The sequence below is a fragment of the Pipistrellus kuhlii genome, unplaced genomic scaffold, assembly GCF_014108245.1.
Source record: "Pipistrellus kuhlii isolate mPipKuh1 unplaced genomic scaffold, mPipKuh1.p scaffold_m20_p_10, whole genome shotgun sequence".
NCBI classification, from domain to species: Eukaryota; Metazoa; Chordata; class Mammalia; order Chiroptera; family Vespertilionidae; genus Pipistrellus; species Pipistrellus kuhlii.
The window spans coordinates 55,709,465-55,732,026 of record NW_023425405.1 but is presented as its reverse complement, the minus strand read 5'-3'; the positions used below and the strand labels follow the sequence as shown (position 1 = coordinate 55,732,026).

Genomic DNA, 22,562 nt, shown 5'->3' with positions numbered 1-22,562 from the left:
GCTATTTCATTTCCTGGGTTTCTGAAGAGTGACACAGTGTCCCAAGGCTGGTTTGAAGAAACTTCGAAGGCTTTTTCCTACATAAAGTCCAACAAAACATTTCACACAGTCTGGCAAACAGAGAATGAAAGGGAGAGAGCATCCTGCTATTCTTGTAAGACAAAGGACTTTGTACTAAGAAATACCGGATTTTGACTCTCAAACTATATGTTATTAAATCAATTTAGTAAATTACAACCAGCATTTGTTTCATTATGTATACGAATGGATGGATGGGTGGATAGATAGGTCATGGATGGGTGGATGAGAGGATAGATGGATGGGTAGGTAGATGGATATATACACATATATGCACATAGTTGGCAGGCAGACAGTTAACCAGATTGCCATATAAAAACTTTTTATTTCCATGAGTCACGGTCAAGATGTTTGAAAACTGCTGTCCTAGACTATTTATTGGCTTGGCAGAGAGGAAGGAGGGCTTGCCCTGGGTTTTTTCCAGTCAGTGACAGGCCAGCTTGGGCATGGTACATCCTAAGCACTTCTTCCTCCTGCCTTGTGAGTCTCTGGACTCTGTTTTGCTTTTTATCAGAAAATCTGTCCAACTCAAACTCATTGCATTCCCTTTCACATTGCTGCATGGGGCCACCACCTCGTGGAAACACCCACATTGCCATGGTGACAAGAGTTATATGCAATTTCCTGTCTTGTTCGGTCCACCCTCAAAAGCTTCTCTTATCGGGAAATGCTAACAATGAGTTGGTATGAGAGAACGTTCAATTCATTTTTTGACAGAATTCTGAGATTTTTCATGAATGATTCATTCATTTCTTCAGAGCATGACTGTGTCCAGCCAATTTGGGGCTAATTTGTCATTTTAAGCGAAACAGAAGGGCAGGCAGGTATAACTGTGCGGCTCTGTTACTGAAAACATTTATGCTGCTGTTCTTCGCGGGGAAGATGACGGGGCTGGTCAGGAAGGCTAGCTCTGACCAAATGGATTCCATGGAGAGATCTATCGGATTGTTAGCTGCCTGTTTAGAACGAGTGATTCCTTCAGGTGATAGAGGACTGTTGGGTGGCATTGAAATGGTGAGTCTGGGCCTTAATGAGATTTGAAACTGCTGGGAAAGCATCCAGCCTGCTTTCCGAGATTTTGATCTGTCTGCCTAGAAGTGCTGAAGTGTACTGTCATCCCTTACGAACTGAATCCAAGACTCGTTTCTAGAACCTGGACTTGGTTTCCCTCTGACACTCTGCCCTGGGCTACCTCCCCACTCCTTCCCTTGCCCTAAGCCTGTCCCATCAAACTCTTGTCCATGAAGTACAGACTGACTTTCACATGCAGATTAATGAGGTGGGGAAGGACAGCCAGGGACGGCAAAGCCGCTCCCCGTTTGTGAGTTGCTCCAGAATGACCTGCCTTCCGGTTGCCTGTCCTGGCTTCCGACACCAGGGGCCACTCAAGAGATTTATCCACGTGGCTGGATAAGACCGCAGTGAGTCACAGAGCACCCCTCTGATGTGTTCAGCTCTGGAAGCCACAAGGACAAGTGCTTGGGACTAAAGCATGCTCCTCAGCATTTGCAAGCCCAAGGGCTGGACCATGTTCTGGGATTCTGCCTGAACCCCATTAACACAGCTCCTGGGGGATCAGCAAAGCCTTCTCTCCCAGATTATAAAGTTGTGAGACTGTAGTTTGTGTTAGTGCTCATCGTTTCTATCCAACAGGCTTGATCTCCCGCCCTGTCTCCCCCTGGCCAAAACCCTGCTGAGGAGTAAATTGCTGCATATTGATTGTTCGTTTTGTGTGTCATTATCCAGACATCCATGTGGTGCAGTCAGTTTGAGCGGCTACATTTGAGAATAAGAGGGGAAGAAGAAACAAGTATTTTTAGGCATCAGTTCAAGATGTGGCAGGGACATTTGTTAATGTTGTTTTGGTCCTTAATTTATTTATGAGCAGCACTTAATCAGCTTTTACTTATGAAAGAGAATTAACTGTGCGTGTGTGGATGCACAAATGCATGTCTTCTACATGGATAAACTTCAAGCCAATTAATCAGTATTTATATTACGGCCAGAAAAGTGAAATTTCTAGAAAATGTGAAGGCAGAGAGAAAAATGAAAACATGAAGTTACTATTTGGTCTCTGTGATTTACTTTTTGGTTTTTTTTTAATGTATTTTTATTGATTTCAGAGAGGGAGAGACAGAAACATCAATGATGAAAGAGAATCATCGATCAGCTGCCTTCTGCACGCCCCCTTCTGGGGATCACTCCCGAAACCCGGGCCTGTGCCCTGACCAGGAATCGAACCATGACCTCCTGGTTCATAGGTCTACACTCAACCGCTGAGCCATGCCAGCAGGGCTCTGTGACTTATACTTTCGTTGTCCAGTCCCTCGTTTATATCCTTGCCAGAGTAACTCTTCCAAAGCACAAGTCGGAGCATAGTGCTCCTCTCCTCGGCAGGCAGCTGAGTGGCATCTTGGAGTCAGACAGATTTGGGTTTGGGTCCTGGCTCAGCCACTTGGCTCTGGCTGACCTTCATCCCGGCAGCCCCGTGCTCTCCGTGTCTCTGGTGGGGTGACGCCTCCGTGGCGGGGCCCGGTGTGTGAGTCGTGTGAGGAGTGTACACCCGCGCCTGGCCCGCCCGAGGCTGGCCTCCCAGCGGACAGAGGAACGCTCTCCATCTGATTGAGACATAACTGCTCGTGTGCTGTGGGCACCGCCGCGGCCCTGGGTGCCGCCTGGCTTTGTGATACGTCCCTTCTTTCTGTCCTGTTTGCTTCCGAGCCGCCCTCTCCCAGGATGTTGGAAGGAGAAGCCCGTGACACTAGCGCCAGGCAGGTTGGCCGTCTTTCAGTGCCTCTGGCAGAAATGTGATGGGAGAGGCCGTGGCGGGCAGACAGCTGGGGGCTGGCTCTCCGCCTCTCCCGTGGGCACAGGACACTCAGGACCACTCGTGTCCGCACACCCCAGGAGGAGGGCGCTGTTCCGTGGCTGTCGCTCCTGCGCCATCAGGTGTCTGGGACAAAAACTCACAGTCCCCCCCGCCTTCCCTGGCGGCCCGCACAGAAAAGGACAAGCAAGCCTGCGTGGTTCGCCCCCCGAGATAAAGCAGGAAAAAGGCAGGCCTTCAGGACTAGGGGGTGGCATCATGCAAACCAACGTAAAACAAGCCCTGAGTCCGAACCCACGCTCTGCAGGCGCACGTGCACGATTATTGCCCGAGGAAGGCGGGCTGCGAAGGCACCATTTGAAGTCCTGGCGGCGGGCAGACAGCCATCCGAGGGTCTGTGTGCACTGTGTCACGGGGCCGCTCCTAAGGGATGGGGGTTCTTCGCAGAAACGAGAGGGAAATGAATGCTGGGAGTCTTGCGTTTGACGTGAGTCTGAGAAGGTCTGTGTCTGGGGTTTAAAAATCCGCCGGTGTCCCCAGGGGAGGGGAGGGGAGGGAAGAGAAGGGAGAGGAGGGGCAGCTAATGGAAAGGGCCAGCTTTGCTTGTTCTCTCAGGGATTTAGCACCTATAATACATCACCGTGTCCTGCCTGGATGTGTGGGCCTATCTCTCCTCCTGGCCTCGCCCTTTCTGTTGCCTCATCTGAAACCTCATGGGGGGAAATGCTCTTATTGATAACGTGCCTGTGGGAGGTGTCATGTGGGTTCCGAGGCCCTTTCCCCTGTCCACACCCACTGCACCTGTGCGTCAGCCTGCCCACTTTGACACTGTCAAAGAGGGAGAAGATTCTAGAAAAGGAAGTGTACGGTCGGCTTCACCCTGGAAAAAAGTCATCATCATCCCACGAGCTGGGGTAGAATGGGGCATCTGCTTACAGGTAAAATGTGACATCCGTGGCTGGCGCTCCCCGTTGGCTGTCTGGGAATTTCATTAGGAAGAACCAGTGGAATGCGGACCCCTCGGCCTTCGCTGTTGGCACGTTTCTCAAGCGACGTGAAAGCATTGGCATCCGCGGAATGACACGTGGGCGCCAGCCCTGGTGCGGCCACCCCGGGGCCCCTGCTGGGATCGGGGCGCTTGGCTCTGCCTGCAGCCTTCCTACGCGCGCCGAAAATAGCCCCAAACCCTCCAAAACGCGTTGCTATTTCCAGACTTGCCTCCACTTGGAATAATTAGTTTCAATCATTACTCACAAGTACATGCCTAAATTGGGAAGAAGAGCTTGTTTTATTTGTCCCCAAACTGTCTTTTTTGAGCTCTGAAAAGTACGCTCCCGAAATGGCTGGGCTGCACATTCCGAGGTGACCAGCAGGGGGAGCAAACTGCCGGCCGGTCCCGGCTCCCCGCCTGACCCTGGCCCCAAGGCTGAAGCCCCAGTGTCTGTTTGTTGGGTGGAAAGGGTGGCTCCTCTGCTTCACCTTAAACATCAAAGCCATTGCTCACGTCGATTTTTTTGTCACTCGTCACCTGGGGGTATTTTTTCCACTGGTTTTTAGAGAGAGGGGAAGGGAAGGAGGAAGAGAGAGAAAAAAAAAAGTGAGAGAGGCACACCGATTGGTTGCCTCCCGCACATGCCCCAACCAGGGCCAGGGGCCAAGCCTACAACCAGGCCGTGCCAAGGGCCTGTGGAGGGACGGAGCGCGGCTGGTTTGCAGGACAGGGGTCAGTGTGGCCGCAGCACCGAGGCTGAGGGTCAGGGTGATGAGATGAGTGAAGGGAGGTCAGAGACCTGGCCATGCTGGGCCCTGCGTGCCCTGACAGGACTTTGCACCTTGTCCTGCGAGCGGCCGTGAAACCCCTGAGCCGTGTGAACAGGAGACCTGGGGTTAGAAAGGCCACAGGGCCACCCCAACAGGTGGGGGATTGGGTTCTGCCTTCTGCTCAGCTGGCTGTGGGCGGGGTGCTGCCACCCGCTTTGGTCTGACGCTAGAGAAGCACGCCTGGCCTGTGATCCTTGTAACTTGTCCTGGGAGAGGGAAGCTGGGGAGAGGGACGTCCTTTGATTCACCTCCTGCAGCCTGCTGTGAGCCATCCTGCAGCTCCCTCATGCCTCGTCCCACAGGGAGTCTGCCAAGAGCCAGAGGCTTAGGGTGTGGTGTGGCCGTGTCCACAGCTCCTCCAGCCTATGGGGTTGTTTGGGGATCGTCACACATTCACCCCTGGGGAGTGCCCGCCGGGGCCCGGCCCTCAGAGAGTCCGATGCCGCCAGGGACGGCCCGCTAACCAGGGTTACCGAGAGCCAGGGCGGGCGGCGGCCGGGGGTGGGCTAGCCGCTGGGGTGTTAGAGGCACAGCTGGTGTGGGGGAGGGTGTAGCATCGGAGGGCTCAGGTGTGCAGACCCCAGTTACCTGGGAGACTGTTTGCGGCCACACACGCCTCCCCCTTTCCATTTCCACCGCCACTGCCGGCCCAGTGCGCACCCCAACTTCCACAGCAGCATTTCTTCCTTCTGCTGTGTGGGCGGAGAGCCACCTGCTCCCAACAGAACCGGGGGAGGCAGAGCTCAGAGGGGCGGGCTCTCGGGTGCTCCTGTTTTCCTTGGCAGTTGGGGCAGGAAGGACTGGGGGCTGGTACAGGCGGGCTGGCCCACCCCCTTTTGGCAGGGGCAGGAGGCACGCCCGGCTTCCCCCCTCCCTCTGACTTCCAGCTGCATGACCTTGACCTGAAACTCACACTTGAGCTTGGCCGTTCCCTGTGGCATTTGGCTCAGCTTGCTGGGCCCCACCCGAGACCCTGTGGATGTGGTGGTCCGGGCGGGGCCTGGGAGTCTGCATTCCCGTAAGTTCCCAGGCGATCCTGATGGTGCTCTGACCAGCCCCCCCTGCATTCCCCAAGACTGTCTTTGGGAGTGAGCATGGGAAACTGTCACCCTGGTCACCCCTCTCACGCCGCCCTCCGATCAAGGTGCATCCCCGGGACTGTGTTGGGCTTGGGTTGAGGGTGAGAACCGGGGAGTCACCTGCCCACAACTGCAGGCGTTCTTCTCCGACAAAACGAGGTTGCACCAGGATGGAGCCTGCCGTGAGCACGCTGCCTCGGGACCCCCCCACCACTGGCTCCCGGGCCACCCCCGCCTCACTGACCGCCCCGTCTTTGTCTTTGCAGTTCTGTGCGGAGCTCAACCAGCCGGTCCTGCCCAACATCCGCAGGTGGAAGGGGCCTCAGGGGAGCTGGAAGGCCGTGGTCGCCGACACGCCCTCTGCTCAGCTCCAGAAGGTACCCTCCCCCAACACGGGCCTTCTCCTCCGTTTCACTGAACGTCCTTCTCCCCCATCACAGGCATTCGATAACTTTCTTTGCCAACAACCTGGATGCAGTTTTGTCTTTCTGCCTGTTTTGTCCCCTCGTTTCTGAACGCCCGGTTGTCGTCTGTGCTGAGATCGGAACGGACGGCTCCCCGGGCGGGAGTGGGAGTCTGGGGTGTTGGGAGGGGGCAGAAGTCCTGTCGGGAGCTGAGGCAGCTCATGGGGTGTTTCTGTCCTCTGTCCTCTGCCGAGCTCACGGAGAGCCTGCTGCTGGTGGACGGAAAACGCGGGAGCCGAGGGCTCGCTGTGGGTGGCGGAAACTGAGAGAACGGTGGCAGCGTTCGGCAGACTTCAATTTTCAATTCTTTCCTCGGTGTCTCCCTTTGTGGCTGTGTGTGTGCACTGGCACTCTTACACATCCCAAGGAAGACCAGTTTTTGCTCATTTGGAAGGTTCGCTATTTGTGGAGTTTTAGGTTTTAAAACAGACTTTTGTTAGTTAATCGTGGGCTGGGAACTGTGTCATCACACAGTTTCCCTATAAATGCAGAAGTCATCATGCCATCTCCAGTATAGCAAATCCTATATAATAAAGGCCTCATATGCAAGTTGTCCCCTTGACCTGGAATTCAACTGGGAGTTTCACTGGGAGTTCCACCCAGGGGAGGACCAACTGCCCTCTGGCCAGCCCCGCCCCAACCAGCAGCAGTGGCAGGTGCCTGGGGGAAGGGAGGCCCTGACTGGCAGCTGCTAGGGACCCTGCCCATGCACGAATTTCGTGCACTGGGCCTCTAGTATGCTTATCAAGGACATAGGCTTGTCCCACTGTGAGCGGCATTGAGATTTGGGGCTTTTACATGATAACTATAAGCTGGATGACAGTTAACCAGCCATGGCGGACCATAAGGTCTATTCATAGCGACTGCTTAAACACATGTTGGAAAGCTCCTTTCTCCGGGCATTACGTGTTGGGGTGAGATGCTTTCTGTGGGAGACACCCTGTGTGCTCACTGTGGCCTGGGAATAGCGCTGAGCTGGACGGAGTAGGTCTCGTTCTCACCACTCTGCGCCCTCACCTCTGTGAGTGTGTGTCCCCAGAGGCAAGAGCAGCCTGCAGCCCTGGTTGCTTAGAAGGGAAAACCCTGTATCCTCAGTCCACTCAGAAATCATAGCACCTTGCCCTGTTGTTGTTGCTAATAGCACCTGACATGTACGCAGGTTCATGATGCTCTCACAGCCCCTTTAATACTCGGTAGTCATCCCTTCAACAAATACCCTCCTTCCCCTCCCCCCCTCCACTGCCAGGATGGCAAGGCTCAGCCCCAAGCACCACATCCTGCCAGCCCGGCCTGTCTGCCTGCCCCTCTGGCCCTCACAGCGTCTGCTCCCGGTTTCAGGCCCTGGGGGTCCTCGGAGGCCTTGACCCGTTCCTGCATTGGCCTGTTTGCCCGACCTCCATTCACCCTGTAAATGTTTGTGGCGCCTACCAGCCCCGTGTGCTGTAAGCGGCCGGCAGTCGGCCAGCACACCCAGCCCTTGGGTCTTGTTTGGATTCCCAGCATTGCCATTTACCGACTGTGGGTCTCAGGGGCGTTACTTACCCTCTCTGAGCAGCTGGGTCTTCCTCTGGCCCATGGGAGACTGCCTCAGAGGACGGGGTGATTACAAAGGTGCCCCTCCCCGCACAAGAGAAGTGCCAGGCACCTGGCTGTCCGGAAAGCCCTGGGAGTTGGGAAACGGGTGGTATGAGATGTCTGGAGGGAGAGCTTGTGCTTCAGGAACAGCCCCTGAGTGTGTAACCCTGGGCCTCCTGCCTCGTCCCCCAGCCCCCCAGCCCCGAGCCCCACCCCTCTCCTAACTAACACCTCTCTTCTCCCGCAGGGGGCCGGCTTCTCGGGGTTCCTGTGGGACGCGGGGGCCGGGGTGGAGCTGAGAGACGCCGCCTCGCAGGACAGCTCCCCGGGCAACGGGCATGGGAAGCCCGCGGGCCCCAGCCCGTACCTGGCGCGTTTCAAGGTACCCGCGCCGCGTCACGCGAAGGCCAGCTTCTCCTGAAGGGGAATGTCCTCTGTAAGGGGGAGACAGGGGCGCCTCGGCTGGCTGGCCTCCTGGGCTGCCCTGCTTAGGGGCTGTGTCGGGTGGTTGGGCACACGCCCTTCTCCCTCCTGTGGCTGCAGGGATTGGTGAGCACACACCTGGGGGAGCCGGGGGGGGGGGGCGGGATTGGGGGGGGCTGCCCCTGGTCCCTGTGTGGAAACCAGCTGGGCATCATCTCTATACCCTCCTCACAACACTGGGCCCCTTTTATGTTCCGAGCTGTACCAGCTTCGGCCATGGGGCGGCAGCCAGCGCCCATGGTGTCTGTAAGAGGCGGCCGATGAGAAATCAGCCCACATTCTCTAAACAAAGCCGTCCCTAGGCAGGCCCTCAGCCGCCCGTGCTTCGTGCCCCCTTCTAGGCCAGGCAGCAGCACAGACAGAGGCGTGGCTTCGCTCTGGGGGCTCCCCAGGAGGGGTTTCCCTGCCCACATTAATAAGAGGGGCCCTCTGCGGTCAGAGCCACAGCTGCAGAGAGCTCCTGGCGGGGGATGGTGGCAGGCCGGGCTCACTTCCCGGGGCCCCTGCACGCCCTCCCTTCCCATCAGTGCGCGGTGTGGTTGCCCTGACAGACGGAAGTCAGGATTGCCAAACCCCAGCAGCCAAGCAACAGTGCGAGCTCAGGACCCGCCCCACCTGCACCCCGAGGCCCCTCCTGGGGATGCAGGACGGGCAGAGCCTGTGCGGGAGGTGGAAGCGAACATGGGGGTGCAGGGAGAAAGAAGGCACGGCGGTGGGGGGATGTAGGTGGGTGGGGGAGGAGGTGGGGCCCACAGTGGGCCTTGCAGGGGATCCCAGCAGTCCCCTGCCTGGGGAGGACCTGGACCTTGTTAACCAGCAGCTGCTAGAGCCCTCCCCTCCCTTGTGGTTGCTTAGAAAGGAAAACCCTGGCGTTCCCGATGGGCCAACTTCCCAGGCCCGCAGGAGAGGGTGCATGTAGGGGGCGGGGAAAGCACATTTGGGTCTCTCCCCGCAGGGGCCTCTGACCCACCTCCCGGGGCCGCCTGCCTCGCCTCCGGCTGCCCACGTGTGTATGAAACCACAGCGAGTCGGTGGGAATGGAAACCAGGGCCAGAAGCCTCTAAGCCTGTCCCTGTTGCTTTGTCTCCTCCCGTCCAGGTGGGAAGCCATGACTTGACCCTCGTGAACCTTCACCTAGTGGCCCCGCCCCTCCCCGCGGGGGAGAATCCAAGCAGGAACCACAGCGATGGCCACCGCGCGGCCAGCTTCGCCCAGGCCCTGCAGGAAACGCTGAAAGGTGGGGAACGGTCCTTCTCCGGGGCCGGCAGGGTGGGCTCTGCCAGCATCTCTGGTCCTGCAGGCTGGTCCTTGGGTGGGCAGGGTGCATGGTGAGGGCACAGGAGGCAGCCACGCCCGCACCTTCTGGAGCCCAGCCGGCGCCCTGTGCATGGGGACCGCCTTGTCTCTGCGCGTCTAGCATGCGAGACCCACAGCATCGGCTTTGTGGCTCTCCTCCTGTCTGTGATGGAAAGGATTGGGGGGGTCGATGACACCACCTCGGCTGTGAAGGAGAGACGGCTGGTGACAAGTGACGGGCGTGGGAAGGCCGATCGGTGGGCAGTACGTGGTTTCTCGCTGGTGGGCGAGGACAGCACCGGCGGCCGAGCTCTCGGAAAAGCTGCTTTCCATCTCGGCCCGTCAGCAGCTGCAGGGCCTCAGGCCCGTCACCCGATGGGGACCCAACAGTGCCGTCCTCGCAGGTGCCCGGGGGCTCGCTGACCGGAGAACCGAGCCCATCGGTGCTGGTGGACGTGCACTGACTCGGAAGGTTCCAGAGGGATTAAAGCACAGGAAAAGGCAGATCTGAGTGTGGTTAGCCGGGGGGAGGAGCGGCCAGGGTGGCAAAGCCGGGACGTTTTGGCCGGGCTTGGTTTCCTGGACACTGGCCTCCGGTGAGGGCTCACAACCTGGATTTCTCTTCCACGTTTTTGAGTTTTGACCACTGTTCTCTCGCTCTCTCGGCATGTTTCTTGTTACACCGGCCCCTCACAGTGGAGTCAATTAATGAAGAATCGACTACAAAAAAAAATTGGCCCAACTACAGACTTACATTTGAGATTGTTTTATTGCCTAAAAGACACAGAACATAAAATCGACCATCCCAGCCACTTAAGTGTAAGAGTCGGTGGCATAGAGTGCATCCACTTGGTTGTACCACCGTCCCCTCCGTCCATCTGCAGAACCGTGTCGCCATCCTAAACGGAGACTCTGTCCCCTTAACCGCTCGCTCCCCTTGTCCCCTCCCGACCCCCCGCCGTGCCTGGGACCCTCCATCCACTTTCTGACTCTATTAGCTTTTCATCTTGATTCGTTTTGGGATCTTTTTATGCATCTGGTGGAAGTGGCTGCTCTAGGGACCCCCTAGAAGTAGAATCTTCAAGTCTTTGCCCGTTCCTGTCGGGCTTATTTCATTTGGCCTCATGTCCTCACGTTTCCTTTATGCTGTAGCAGGTGCCAGAATTTCCTTCTTTTTAAGGCCAAAAACCTTGCCGCTGCCTATAGAGGGGAGCAAAAGTAGGGTTATAGTTGTGGGTATTCCAAACACAGTTTATTCCTGTGCGATTATTTATTACTGTATCACTTCCCACACGAACAACCGTCCGCTTACTATCGCCCCACCCTGAACATTTACCGCCCGTCCACCCGCCGGTGTGGCTTACCTGTCCATCGGCCAGGGAGCACGTGGGTTGTTCCTGCCTTTGGCTGCTAGGAACATGGAAATGCAGCTTCCGGTCGGGGCCAGGCTGTGCTGGAGCCAGCGTTCTCCTGGAAAGATGAGTCTGTGGGCTGAGAAGGGAGCAGCTGTGGGAAACGGTTCGCCTTCAGTTAGTCTGGAACCCGTTCAAAAGGAAGGCTGGATCACTTTTGAGAGCTGTGGCCATTTCTGTTGTTCTTGATCTCAGGCTTTTCCCTTTTTCCTTTTTTAACGTGGAAACACAGAGGAAGCCCGCCGGGTCGCTGCGGGGCTGATAACCGTGGGCACACCCAGTCTCTCCGGTTTGCATCGGAAAGGCGGGGCCGGCTCATGCTCCAGGTCACCCCGGGCTGCTGGCCCACAGCGGCGTGGCCGTGACGTGTCCGGGTGTCCTTGTGTGGGCAGCAGAGATGGCCCCTCACCTCCACTGGAATGATCTGTCTTGAGACAGAACCGTGTCACCATCCTAAACGGAGACTCTGTCCCCTTAACCGCTCGCTCCCCTTGTCCCCTCCCGACCCCCTGCCGTGCCTGGGAACCTCCATCCACTTTCTGTCTCTATTAGCTTTTCATCTTTACTCGTTTTGGGATCTTTTTATGAATCTGGTGGAAGTGGCTGCTCTAGGGAGCCCCTAGAAGTAGAATCTTCAAGTCTTTGCCCGTTTGTGGTGGGCTTATTTCATTTGGCCTTGTGTGGGCAGCAGAGATGGCCTGCCCGCATCCCCCCTCAGGCAGCAGGCATCCCCCCTGCCTGTTAACCCGGGACTCGGCCACCTGAGGACTCAGGAAGTGCCCCTGCCGCGGGCGCAGCGGGCAAACCCTGGGCACAGGCGGCTCAGCTGAAACAGAGGCCCGCCCTCGGCCCCACAGGCCGGCAGAGCCCACAGAGCCATGCGGGTGGCGAGCTCGGGCCCTCCTGCCGTTGTCGGAGGCTGTGCCAGGCTGGTGCCAGCGGGGGCTGTGCCCGTCATACCATGGCGTCTTCTGCTCTCAGAGCCCCCGGGGCAAGACCCACGCAGGCACACAGTCGTGCCCGGCATCCTTCTGTGGGGACCGGCACCTGCCACCGTCACTGACGTGTTACATGCCTCGGGGCCGTCTAGGAAATCCGCCCCAAGCATCTCCCTGTCCTTCTGGGAACCTGGGATGTCTCCGGGAGCCAGCTGAGGCGATGCTCTCTGGGAAAATGCAGGCTCTGCAACCTTGAGATTCTCAGCGACAAGCAGGGTCTGGGTGGCTCCCAGCCGTCGCCTAAAGGAGAGGAGCCGTGGCGGTGCCTGTGGGGAAAGCTGCGGCCTCCTCCACAGAAAACAGAAACGCGTGCCTTTCGCTCCCGAGGCTGCACCGCTGGCCTTGGCTCCGCACACCCGCATCCCTCCTGGTCCAGAATGGTCCTCCAGGCCACCCCCCCAGGTCTGCCCCCCGGGAAACCTCTCCTTGTGGGGGCCTTCCCCTCAGCCTGTTGGCGCCCTCCTCTCCTCCATCGTCAGTACAGGCAGCCACCCCTCCCTTCCCTCCCACCGGGAGCGGCGCCGTGGTTCTGAGGTTCCTCAGCCTTCCACCTGTTGAGTCCACCGTGTCCACTGAGTGTCTGCGTGCAGCAGGCCCTGTTCCAGGCACCGGGGGGTTTGCGATGAACCCCCACCCCTGTCCACATGGCTGTGTCACCCCAGCTGTGTGGGCGAGCTGGATTGGAGGGCTGGCCCTGACTTACCTGCTCAGAGGGCCGGGGCCAGGGCTCAGCGATGATTACCGATGGCCGGGTTGGACTTGTTGGTAACATTACTTTCAGGTCAGCTTTCCCACTGGAAATTGCCACTGATCTCTCAAGACAGATCATTCCAATGGAGGCGAGGGGCCATCTCTGCTGCCCACACAAGGAAGCCTCTGGAAGGCTTCGGTCTCATCCCCTTCTTGTCCCTCCTGGCCTTAGAGGAGGGTCCCCTGCGGTGCACGAGTGCCCTCTGCTGGTGGCTTGTGCCATTTCACTTTCGATTCTTCCCTTAGCCATTGCTACTGAAGCAGATTCCAGTCAAGGAAAAGGATTTGGTGGGTGTCTCGGGTACAGTGGGCTCTCGTCTGTGAACTGCTTTCTTCAAAGCCGCAGTGACTGAGCATCGACCTGTCAGGGCACATACCCGGGTTGTGGGCTCCATCCCCAGGAGGGGGTGTAAATCGTTGATGTTTCTATTCCCCTCTCTCTGAAATCAACGAAACATCTTTAAAAAGAAAGGTGTGACAGAAACACTGCACCTGTGATGTCATGGCTCCCTGCAGGCTAGGGACACGCGGCGATGGTCAGACTGTCAGCGAGACTCGCTGAGCCCCGCGGAGCCCACTGCCCTTTCGGGACACGTCTGCTCACTTTGGACAATTCTTGGTAACTCTCCCACTCGCTAGTATACGTCAAACCGTGGGAGAAACGTTGAAAACGCTTTAGAGAGAAAAGCTCTCCGGGGCGGCTCTGTATTAGTCCACTGGGGCAGCCGTAACAGAACACCACGGCCGGCGGCTTGCACAACCCATTCATTTCCCCCAGTTCTGAGGCCAGAGGCCCAAGGCCAGGATGTCAGCAGGGCTGGTTTCCCCCAAGGCCGCTGCCCTTGGCCTTCTGGTGGCCACCTTCTCCCGGCATCTTCACGTGGCTTTCCTCCGTGTTCAGTGAATGTTTCTCTGAGCTTTTGTAAAAACTCTGGGCGAGACCCTCAGGCCTCCGTCGGCTGTGAGATTTGGAACACACAGCTGGACTAAGGGTGACCTCTGACATGCGCACCCTCCTTCCCCCATTACCAGGTGTGTTACTAACCTCCTCTTTAAGGTTTGGGCATTTTTGTACAAGGGATTTGGGGAAATGGGAAGAATGAGAACCACACGGCAGTCCTATCGCCTGGGGGCATCCAGTCAGACTCGGGGCCACTCCTGACGTCTCCCTCCCCCTTCCAGGAGAAAAGGACGTGGTGGTCCTGGGGGACTTCGGCCAGGGCCCGGACAGCAGCGACCACGACCTCCTGCGGAAAGAACGGTTCCACGCCCTGGTCCCCGCGCACACCTTCACCAACATCAGCACCAAAAACCCACAGGGCTCCAAGTCCCTGGACAACATCTGGATCAGCAAAAGCCTGAGGAAGGTTTTCACAGGTAACCCCAGCCGCGCCTCCTCTCTCCTGCTCGGGGAGGGAGGAAGCGAAAGCTGTCGGAACTGGCAGTGCCCATGGTCTGGGCTGAGCAGGAGGCGGGGCTTACCTACCTCCTCGGGGGGGCAGTTGGGGGGTTACAGTGCAAGTCACCATGTAACTGTCACTCCAGCAGAGCCACTTTTAAGAGTGAAGGGGGTGGGGGGAGTGGAAAGGAATGGAAAGGCATTCCCTGGCCTCCGACAGGGTACACGGGGGGTGTCCGGGCAGACCTGGGTATGGGCTAGCTGAGACCCGGTGCAGGGATGAACTGACACCCTACGCCTAGGATGCCTTGCCGCTCAGCAAGCATTTCTCCAGCCTGGGCACTGCATGCCCAGGAGCAGCAGTCGGGGTGAGCAGAGTGGCGGGGTGACCCATAAGGCAGGAGAAGCACGTTAGACAGGACCCCACCAGGACCAGGGTGCTGTGGGTAATCAGCACTGAAAAGCAGCCCACCCCAAAAACAGGAACCCGCTGAGGTCACTGTTTGGGGTCAGAAAACAGAAATATGGAGGCCACAGTAGGCGCTTCTGCAAGGCAGGAACTGGGTTCTCTGGGCTGCCTGGAGGCTTTGGGACCCCAGCGGCTGCATAGAAACATCCATGAGACAGTCCCAGGTGAGAGGGCCCAGGCCTGGGCCGCTAGGGCACTGGGATACGCAGCTGGGCCGAGGTCCTCAGGGCCAGAGAGTCCAGTTTGGACACTGGTTTCCTGGGGGACTGTGTCCTGAGAGGGAGAGAGGGGCTCAGGGGGAGTGGCAGTTGCGTGCACAGCTGGTTCCCTGGAGGGGGCCCCTGCAGGCACTGTTCTCACCAAGCCAGCCTAGAGCCCAAGACCACAGGGCCCCAGGGTCACAGGCAGGTCACCTGTCGCTGTGCTGCTCAGGTGTAGAAGCCGAGGCCCAGCGAGCAGTTCCCACCATCGGGGGAGGCCACGGCTCCGACCAGAGGGCCTGGGCATCTCACACTGGCCCCCGTGGCTCCGCCCCAAGGCCTCACATGCCACTGCTCTGCACCGGCTCTTGGGACCATTCCATTGCCTTCCTGCTTCATATTTTCCTTAATCTTTGCTTTGTAAATATTTACTGGCTCCTAAGCCTCTGTAACTGGCCCGTTGTTCCCCTATTTATGGAACTGCCCCTCCACCCCCCACCCCCCACACACACACACACACACGCACACACAGCCTTGCATTGGCCATCCAGGGAGACTGACTATCCCACTGTCAGACACTCCTCTCCCAGATTAGAAGTGTAAGGAGGCGGCCAACCATCGGCTGACGAGTGTGGGTGGGCCGGCGCCCTGGACTGCGGGCTTTCGGGGCCTAAATGAGCAGCGTCACCTGTCCAGAATCAGGGTGGCCCCACGTCTCATTGACGGGCGCTCCAGGCGGCAGTGTGGGCTGGGCCCCAGGCCTCGGGGGCAGAGTCGTCTCCGCCCTCCAGCCCGGGGCTCCCCGTCTCCAAGGCCCACCCTGACTCTGTCTCCGCCCCCAGGTCACTGCGCGGTGCTGAGGGAAGGCCTCACGAACCCGTGGATCCCGGACAACTGGTCGTGGGGCGGCGTGGCGTCGGAGCACTGCCCGGTGCTGGCCGAGTTTTACGCGGAGAAGGACGGGACCAAGCGGGAAGGCCCGCGGAGCGGCAGCGGGGTGGCCTTGGAGCGCAGCGAGGCCCACATTAAGCACGAGCGGTGATGGCGCGGCGGCTTCCCCACCTTCGCTGCCTCGAGGTCTTCATCCGGATCCCGACCCGCCCGCCTTCTCCGTGGACCTCAGGACCTCTGTGGGGGACGGAGGTGCCCGCGGCCAAATCGGAAACCCGGGAACTGGAATGCCGTCTGCCCTCCGGCCGCCAGCCTCTGCAGACGCCGCCGTGCATCGGCCTGGGCTGCAGCGCAGGGAACCGTCCTGGAGGCTGGAAGGGAGTGTGCAGAGTGTTGTGGGCTGCGAGGCCCGGCTGAGCAGTGCTGGGAGCTCCCCGCTCTGACCACCAGTCTGTGATGTTCTGGCTGCAAATTACATAAAACTTCTAACTGTGACGGAGCGTCCTTCTCACATATTCTGAGTGGTGGTTTTTAGTTTGGTTTGTTTTTTTGTGGTTTTTTTTTTTAATATGTTTTATTGATTTCTTACAGAGAGGAAGGGAGAGAGATAGAGAGCTAGAAACATCAATGAGAAAGAAACATCGACCAGCTGCCTCTTGCACACCCCCCACCGGGGATGTGCCCGCAACCAACGCACATGCCCTCGACCGGAATCGAACCCGGGACCTTTCAGTCCGCAGACCGACGCTCTACTGCTGAGCCAAACCGGTTTCGGCTTAGTTTGGTTTTGAAAAGTAAACACATGAAGCTGCCCGGCTTCAGGGAGAGGCTAGATCCCCAGCTGCGGGTGTTCGGTACCCACTTTGGATGCCTGGGGGGGGGGGGGGGGGGGCTTGAGGGTCCTAAACACAGAGCAGCCCCTCCAGGGAGCTCCATGCCATCCCCTGCCCTGCAGAAGTGCCTCTCACCCCGCTGAACCCCCACACCCACCGCCGCCCCCCACCCCAGACTCTCGGAAGTCTGCACATCATCTCCTCCCTCCGGGCCTGACCCTCACCAGGGTCCCCCTCTCTGCTAGGAGGTCTTTTATGACGGAGTGCTCCACCTCTTCATCCCTCCTCCCCCCAACCCATGGCAACCACTGGTCTTTTACTCTCTCCATGGCCTTGCCTTTGCCGGTGTGTCCTATGGCTGGAATCACACAGGAGTCGCCTTTTCAGATCGGCTTCCTCCCTGGCAACCTGTGCTGAAGGTTCCTCTGGGTCTTGCGCGGCCCCACAGCGCATGCCTTGTCCTTGCTGAGTACTATCGCGCCACCCCTGTCTGCGCTCTGGATCGTTCCTAACCCGCCCTCCTCCCGCGTCCCCTGCCACCCAGCCCCGCCCAGTCCATAGTGTGGCCTTTCTGCCCGCTTCCTCCCGCCCCTCCCGCCCCCTGTCCTTCCTGCTCCGCCTCCAGGACTGTAGATGGAAGGCACCAGAGAGAAGAGAAGAACGGGGTGTTTCTGTCCAATCAGCACACACTGTGCACCCACCAAGCTAGGCCCTGGGGATGGGCGGGGGGGGGGGGGGGGGGGTGTCCTCCAACGCGGTCCTGGTCCTGGGCGGGCGGGTCTCCTGTGCCCTCCCGGTGAGCCTGGGAGAAGGAGCTGCGGGGATCCGGGTGCCAGGCCCCTGAAAGCCTCGCCTCTCCCTCCCGCCTCAGCGGGGCCTCCCGAAGCAGCCAGGCAACAATTCTCCTGCCTTTCCCATCACCTGCGGGAGACCCAGGCCCAGCCGCGTGGCCCCGTGGCTGGGCGTCCACCTATGAAGTCACTGACTCCCAGTCAGGGCACATGCCTCGGGTGTGTTTTCAGTCCCAAGGGCGGTGTGCAGGAGGCAGCCAATCAATGACTCTCTCATCATGGATGTTTCTCTCTCCCTTCCTTTCTAAAAAGAAAACACACATAGGCCCCCTAATGAATCAAACGCAAAGACCCCCCCAGGCTGGTGATCCCTGAGATGGTGTCCAGGCTAGAACCCGCCCCCCACCTCCACCCCCCGCCAGCTCTCTGCCCGGAGCCCCTCTCTGCTGCTGGCACTGCCCCCTGATGGCTCCCACCCACCGCCCGGCTGCGCCCAGGCTGGGCAGGGAGGCGGCCTTCACCAAAGGGAAGCACCAGGGAGTCATGCAGCTGATGGATGTGGCCTGAAGGTGGGCCTTCCTCACCTTCAGCTCCTGGGGCAGATGGTGTCTCCTGCACCCCGCCCCCCTCGCCCTGGCCTTCTACGACCCCCCCCCCCCCCCCAGCCAGTTGGGAAGACCCTGGGGCAGGCTAGAAGGAAGTGCAGCGGGAGGACATGACGGGAGCTCCCTGCCCGGCTGGGGCTGTCTCCTGAGTTCACCGGCGGTGCCTGCCCCCTTTCCCAGCTGCCAGGACTCTGGTGTCAGTCTGCCCAGGAAGTGCCTGCCCTGCCCACAGGTGTGCACCCTCAGCCTAAGGGGTCTCCGGAGACGTGGTGTGGGGCGGGGAGGGGGTAGGGAGGGGCCAGAAGGACGATGCTGCCTGCTGGGGAGTGCCCCTGCCTGGGGCTCCCACAGCGGACCTGAGAACACCCTGAGGATCCAGGCGGACCATCGCTCCATTTCACAGTAAGTGACCTCCTGGGCTGCACATCGGACAGGGAGGCAGGGCCGAGGGCGTGGCATCTGGGCAGGGGAACGTGAGGGCCGGGGGGTGAGGGAGGGACGTGTCCAGCAGAGTCCCCGGGGCGGAAGCTTACAGTGTGTTTGGGGGAAAGACGACTCAGAGCCAAAGGCCAGATCTTTGAAAGCGATAGGCTAGCTATGGTCGGCAAACTGCGACTCACGAGCCACAAGCGGCTCTTTGGCCCCTTGAGTGTGGCTCTTCCACAAAACACCACGGCCTGGGTGAGTGTGTTTTGAAGAAGTGGCTTTAGAAGTTTAATTTTTAAAAATTTGGCTCTCTCTCAAAAGAAATTTCAGTCGTTGTCCTGTTGATATTTGGCTCTGCTGACTAATGAGTTTGCCGACCACTGGAAGGAAAAGGGGGGCTGCTTGGGGCTTGGGGGCCCTTGCAGTGAGAGGAAGAGGCTGCGGGGGGAGGGGAGACATGGGGAGCCTGGCCGGCGGAGGGCGGGTGGTGGGGTTTGCCGTGTACCTATTGCTGCCTGCGCCCTCGCTCAGGGGTCCCAGAGCAGAAGGAGGGGCAGGCCCTCTTAGCACGGGTGGGAGGGAGAGCAGTGGCTCAGTGGTTCCTGGGAGTGTGTCATGGGTTCCAGTGCCCACTGCCCTGACACCCTGACCAGCTGGGGTGGCCTCTGGGATGTGTGGCTCCACCAAGCTCAGCTCCACAGACATGGAGCCACATGTGTGGGGTGACCCTGGTGGGGCTGATTGTCTGTAAGTGGGTCCATTTATCAACCTCAGGGATGTCTTGGGACAACATGGAGGTCACCATTCAAAGCAGGGGGTGAGGGGGTCTGGGCTAGCTGGCTTCTCTGCCTATGGCCTGCGCTTCTCCAACACATCCCCAGGAGACACGGTCCCGATCCCCAGTCCAGCTCTGCTTCATCCCGGGTGACTGGAGCCCCTCCAGGGCCTGGTTCTGAACTGGGAGATGGAGATGATGTGTGGGGATGGCCTCCACTGGGCAGGGGCTGGGTGGCGGGGTGCCTCCTACAGCCGCAGTAACAGGACCTGGCCAGCAGAGGGCGACAGCCCCTGCCTCCTCCCAAGGCAGGCAGCTGGGCTGGGCTGGGCTGGGCGGAAAGCACAGCTGCTTCCCCTTGAGGAGGGTTAAGGGGCGGGGGAGGCTGTAGGATGGCTCTGGAGCCAGCTGAGCATCCAGTAGTCGCCCTGGGAGGCCTGTTCTGCCTAACCACCCCGCAGACCGGTTCCCTCCGGTGGCCGCAGAGCTCTGGCTGAGCCCTCCAGGAGCTGGGACAACCTCCCCCCATCCCCTATCCCACCCACCCTGCCAGCCCCACCCCCAGACCTGGTCTGAGGACGCTGGGGCTGAAGGCAGGACCTGGAAAACAGGTGACCGGCTGGGGGGCGGGCCCAGCAGATCCCTGGAGCTACAGGGGAGCGCTGAGGGTGCCGTGTGCTGACTGGGGGCCCAGGGGACGAGAGATGCTGCCACGGGGGGCGGGGGCAGAGGTCACAGGTCAAGGGAACAGAGGCTCTGGGCAGCCCAGGCTTCCATTGTCCTCTCTGCCCTTGTCTTGCTGTGTACCCTCAGAGGAAGAAGCCCCTCACCCTCTCTATGCTGCCCGTAGCTTCACCCGCGGGCAGGTGCACGGCGGGGGCGGAGCCACCGGATAGCGGAGCCACCGGATAGCGGAGGTTCGGCAGCTAATCGGGGGCGGGGCCACGCTATTGGCCAGAGGTGCCCACGTGATCAGGGGGCGGGGCCAGGTGCACAGCTGGAGGTGCGCTCCCCATCAGGGGCGGGTCCACATGATTGGCCAGAGGTGCACACGTCATCAGGGGGCGGGGCCCGCAAAGGGCGGGATGCACACACACCTGAAAGCCATGTGGGCTTCTGTGAGGACGGAGGCGGAGGCCGAGTCAGGTGAGTGGCGGGACAGGCCGGGCCTAGAGGAGGGGACTGTGGAGGGATGGGGCCAGGAGCAAAGGAGCCCCAGGAGCCCCTAGAGGCTGATGAGGCAGGAAGGAAGGACCCTGCCCCGGAGCCCAGCCCTCCGAGGGAGCACGGCCCTACGCGCCCTCATTTCACATTCTGGCACCCAGATGGCCAGAGCGCTTGTTCCTGTTGGTTTAGGCCAGTGGTCTGCAAACTCATTAGTCAACGAGCTAAATATCAACAGTACAACTTTTGAGATACAAAATTTTTATTTTTCAACTCAAACTTTTTTTGGGGGGGGGGGTATTAATATATTTTATTGATTTTTTTTGCCCCCCTCCCTCCCTCCCAGAGTTTTGTGTCCATTGGTTGTACTTATATGCATGTATAAAAGTCCTTCGGTTGATCTATTATCTCCCCCAGATCTTCCTCCCCTCCCCGCTGTAATTTGACAGTCTACTTGTTGATATACTGTCTCTATATCTATCTTTTGGTTCATCAGTTTATAATGCTCTTTATTATCCACAAATGAGTGAGGTCATGTGGTGTTTCTCTTTCATTGATTGGCTTATTTCACTCAGCATGATGTTCTCCAATTCCATCCAGGTTGCTGCAAATGATGAGAATTCCTTCTTTTTTATGGCAGCATAGTATTCCATTGTGTAGATGTACCATAGTTTTTTGATCCAATCATCTGCTGACGGGCACCTAGGCTGTTTCCAAATTCTGGCTATTGTAGATTGTGCTGCTATGAACATAGGGGTGCATATTTCCTTTCTGATTGGTGTTTCTAGTTTCTTGGGATATATTCCTAGAAGTGGGATTACTGGGTCAAATGGGAGTTCCATTTTCAGTTTTTTGAGGAAACTCCACACTGTTCTCCACAGAACTCAAACTTCTTCTAACGCCATTTTTTCAAAATAGACTCGCCCAGGCCAAAGTATTTTGCACTTCCCGACCTCTGTGTTGGGTCAGGAAGGCAGGAAGAGGCCTGGGCTTGGGGTCTGTGCTGGGCAGTGGCCCCCAGGCAGCCTCAGGACTAGTGTCCCGGAAGCTGGGTTGGGCAGGGACATGGCCTCCAGGATCCCTCCGACAGGGCAGCGGGGAGCCGGCCGGAGAGGAGGGGGCATCCTGTCTGGACGATGCCACTGAATGGGCTGTTGCCCCGCTGAGCGGTGGCCGGTGGTACCGTGGGGATGTACGTGACAGTCCCTGACTCAGCTCAGCTCAAGGAATTCTGTGACGAACTTGTGAGTTGGAGGCTGAAATCGGACCAAAGAGCTAACAATGTTGCGATGGGCATGCGGGAGACTTTGGGACCCCTTCTCTCCAGCTCTTTAAGGCAGTAGATCTTTCGCAGAAGAGGCATGTTTGTTAAAAGTTAGAGTGTGGGTTTGGGATTGGCTCTGAGGTCAACCAGCAAGTTGAACCAGCTGGGCCTCCAACCTAAAATAGAGGCAGAGGAGCCAGAATGAAAAAAGGAGGGCTCGAAGGCCCTCTAGTGGGCGGTTGTGGAGCGCCACTCAGAAGCGCGCGGGGGGGGGGTCGGGGAGACACACCTGGAGCTCGCCCAAAATCACGAAAAGGGATTAGTCTTCCTAAATCCAGGAAGACCTGTTTACCTGGGAGAGCTACTCGCTTTTCTTGGCCAAAATACGGTTATAAACTATATGATAAGGGTTATTTTTAAAAGGCAAGAGAACCAAAATATCTGGTCTAGCCGAATCCGGTTTGGCTCAGTGGTAGAGCGTCGGTCTGCGGACTGAAAGGTCCCAGGTTCGATTCCGGTCGAGGGCATGTACATTGGTTGTGGGCACATCCCCGGTAGGGGTGTGCAAGAGGCAGCTGGTCGATGTTTCTCTCTCATCGGCGTTTCTAGCTCTCTATCTCTTCCCTTCCTCTCTGTAAAAAAATCAATAAAATGTTTTTTTTTAAGATTTTCAAAATATCTGGTCTAAATTTGAGATGTTAACACTTATATGTGGGTCTGCCCGCCAGCCCACCTTACCTATGTGCTGCGCTTCAGAACTTTGATATACTAGTCTATGGTGTTAAGGTTTTTTTCAGGTTTATCTCATTCCCATTTGGGAAGGAAGAAGTCTCCAGAGCATCACAACCTCTTGAAATTGATAGCCACTGAAATTCCACCTGTTCGGGTTTTTTAAAGGACCCCCATAACTTTTGAGAGTTCATATCATAGAATAATATCCAAGATCTATGAAATGCAAAATT

General features: G+C 58.1%; 1 protein-coding gene across 2 annotated transcripts in view; it reads left to right on the top strand.

The window, feature by feature from the left end:
- EEPD1 (endonuclease/exonuclease/phosphatase family domain containing 1) overlaps positions 1-16,237 on the top strand; it is a 58,064-nt gene extending 41,827 nt beyond the window's left edge. For both annotated transcript variants that reach the window (XM_045578640.1, XM_036429868.2), the window contains exons 4-8: positions 6,072-6,182; positions 8,092-8,226; positions 9,426-9,564; positions 13,966-14,160; positions 15,694-16,237. In XM_045578640.1, the coding sequence (XP_045434596.1) occupies positions 6,072-6,182; positions 8,092-8,226; positions 9,426-9,564; positions 13,966-14,160; positions 15,694-15,893 (780 nt within the window). In that variant the 3' untranslated portion in view covers positions 15,894-16,237. The remainder of the gene's footprint in view (positions 1-6,071; positions 6,183-8,091; positions 8,227-9,425; positions 9,565-13,965; positions 14,161-15,693) is intronic.
- Positions 16,238-22,562: the final 6,325 nt, after the last annotated feature.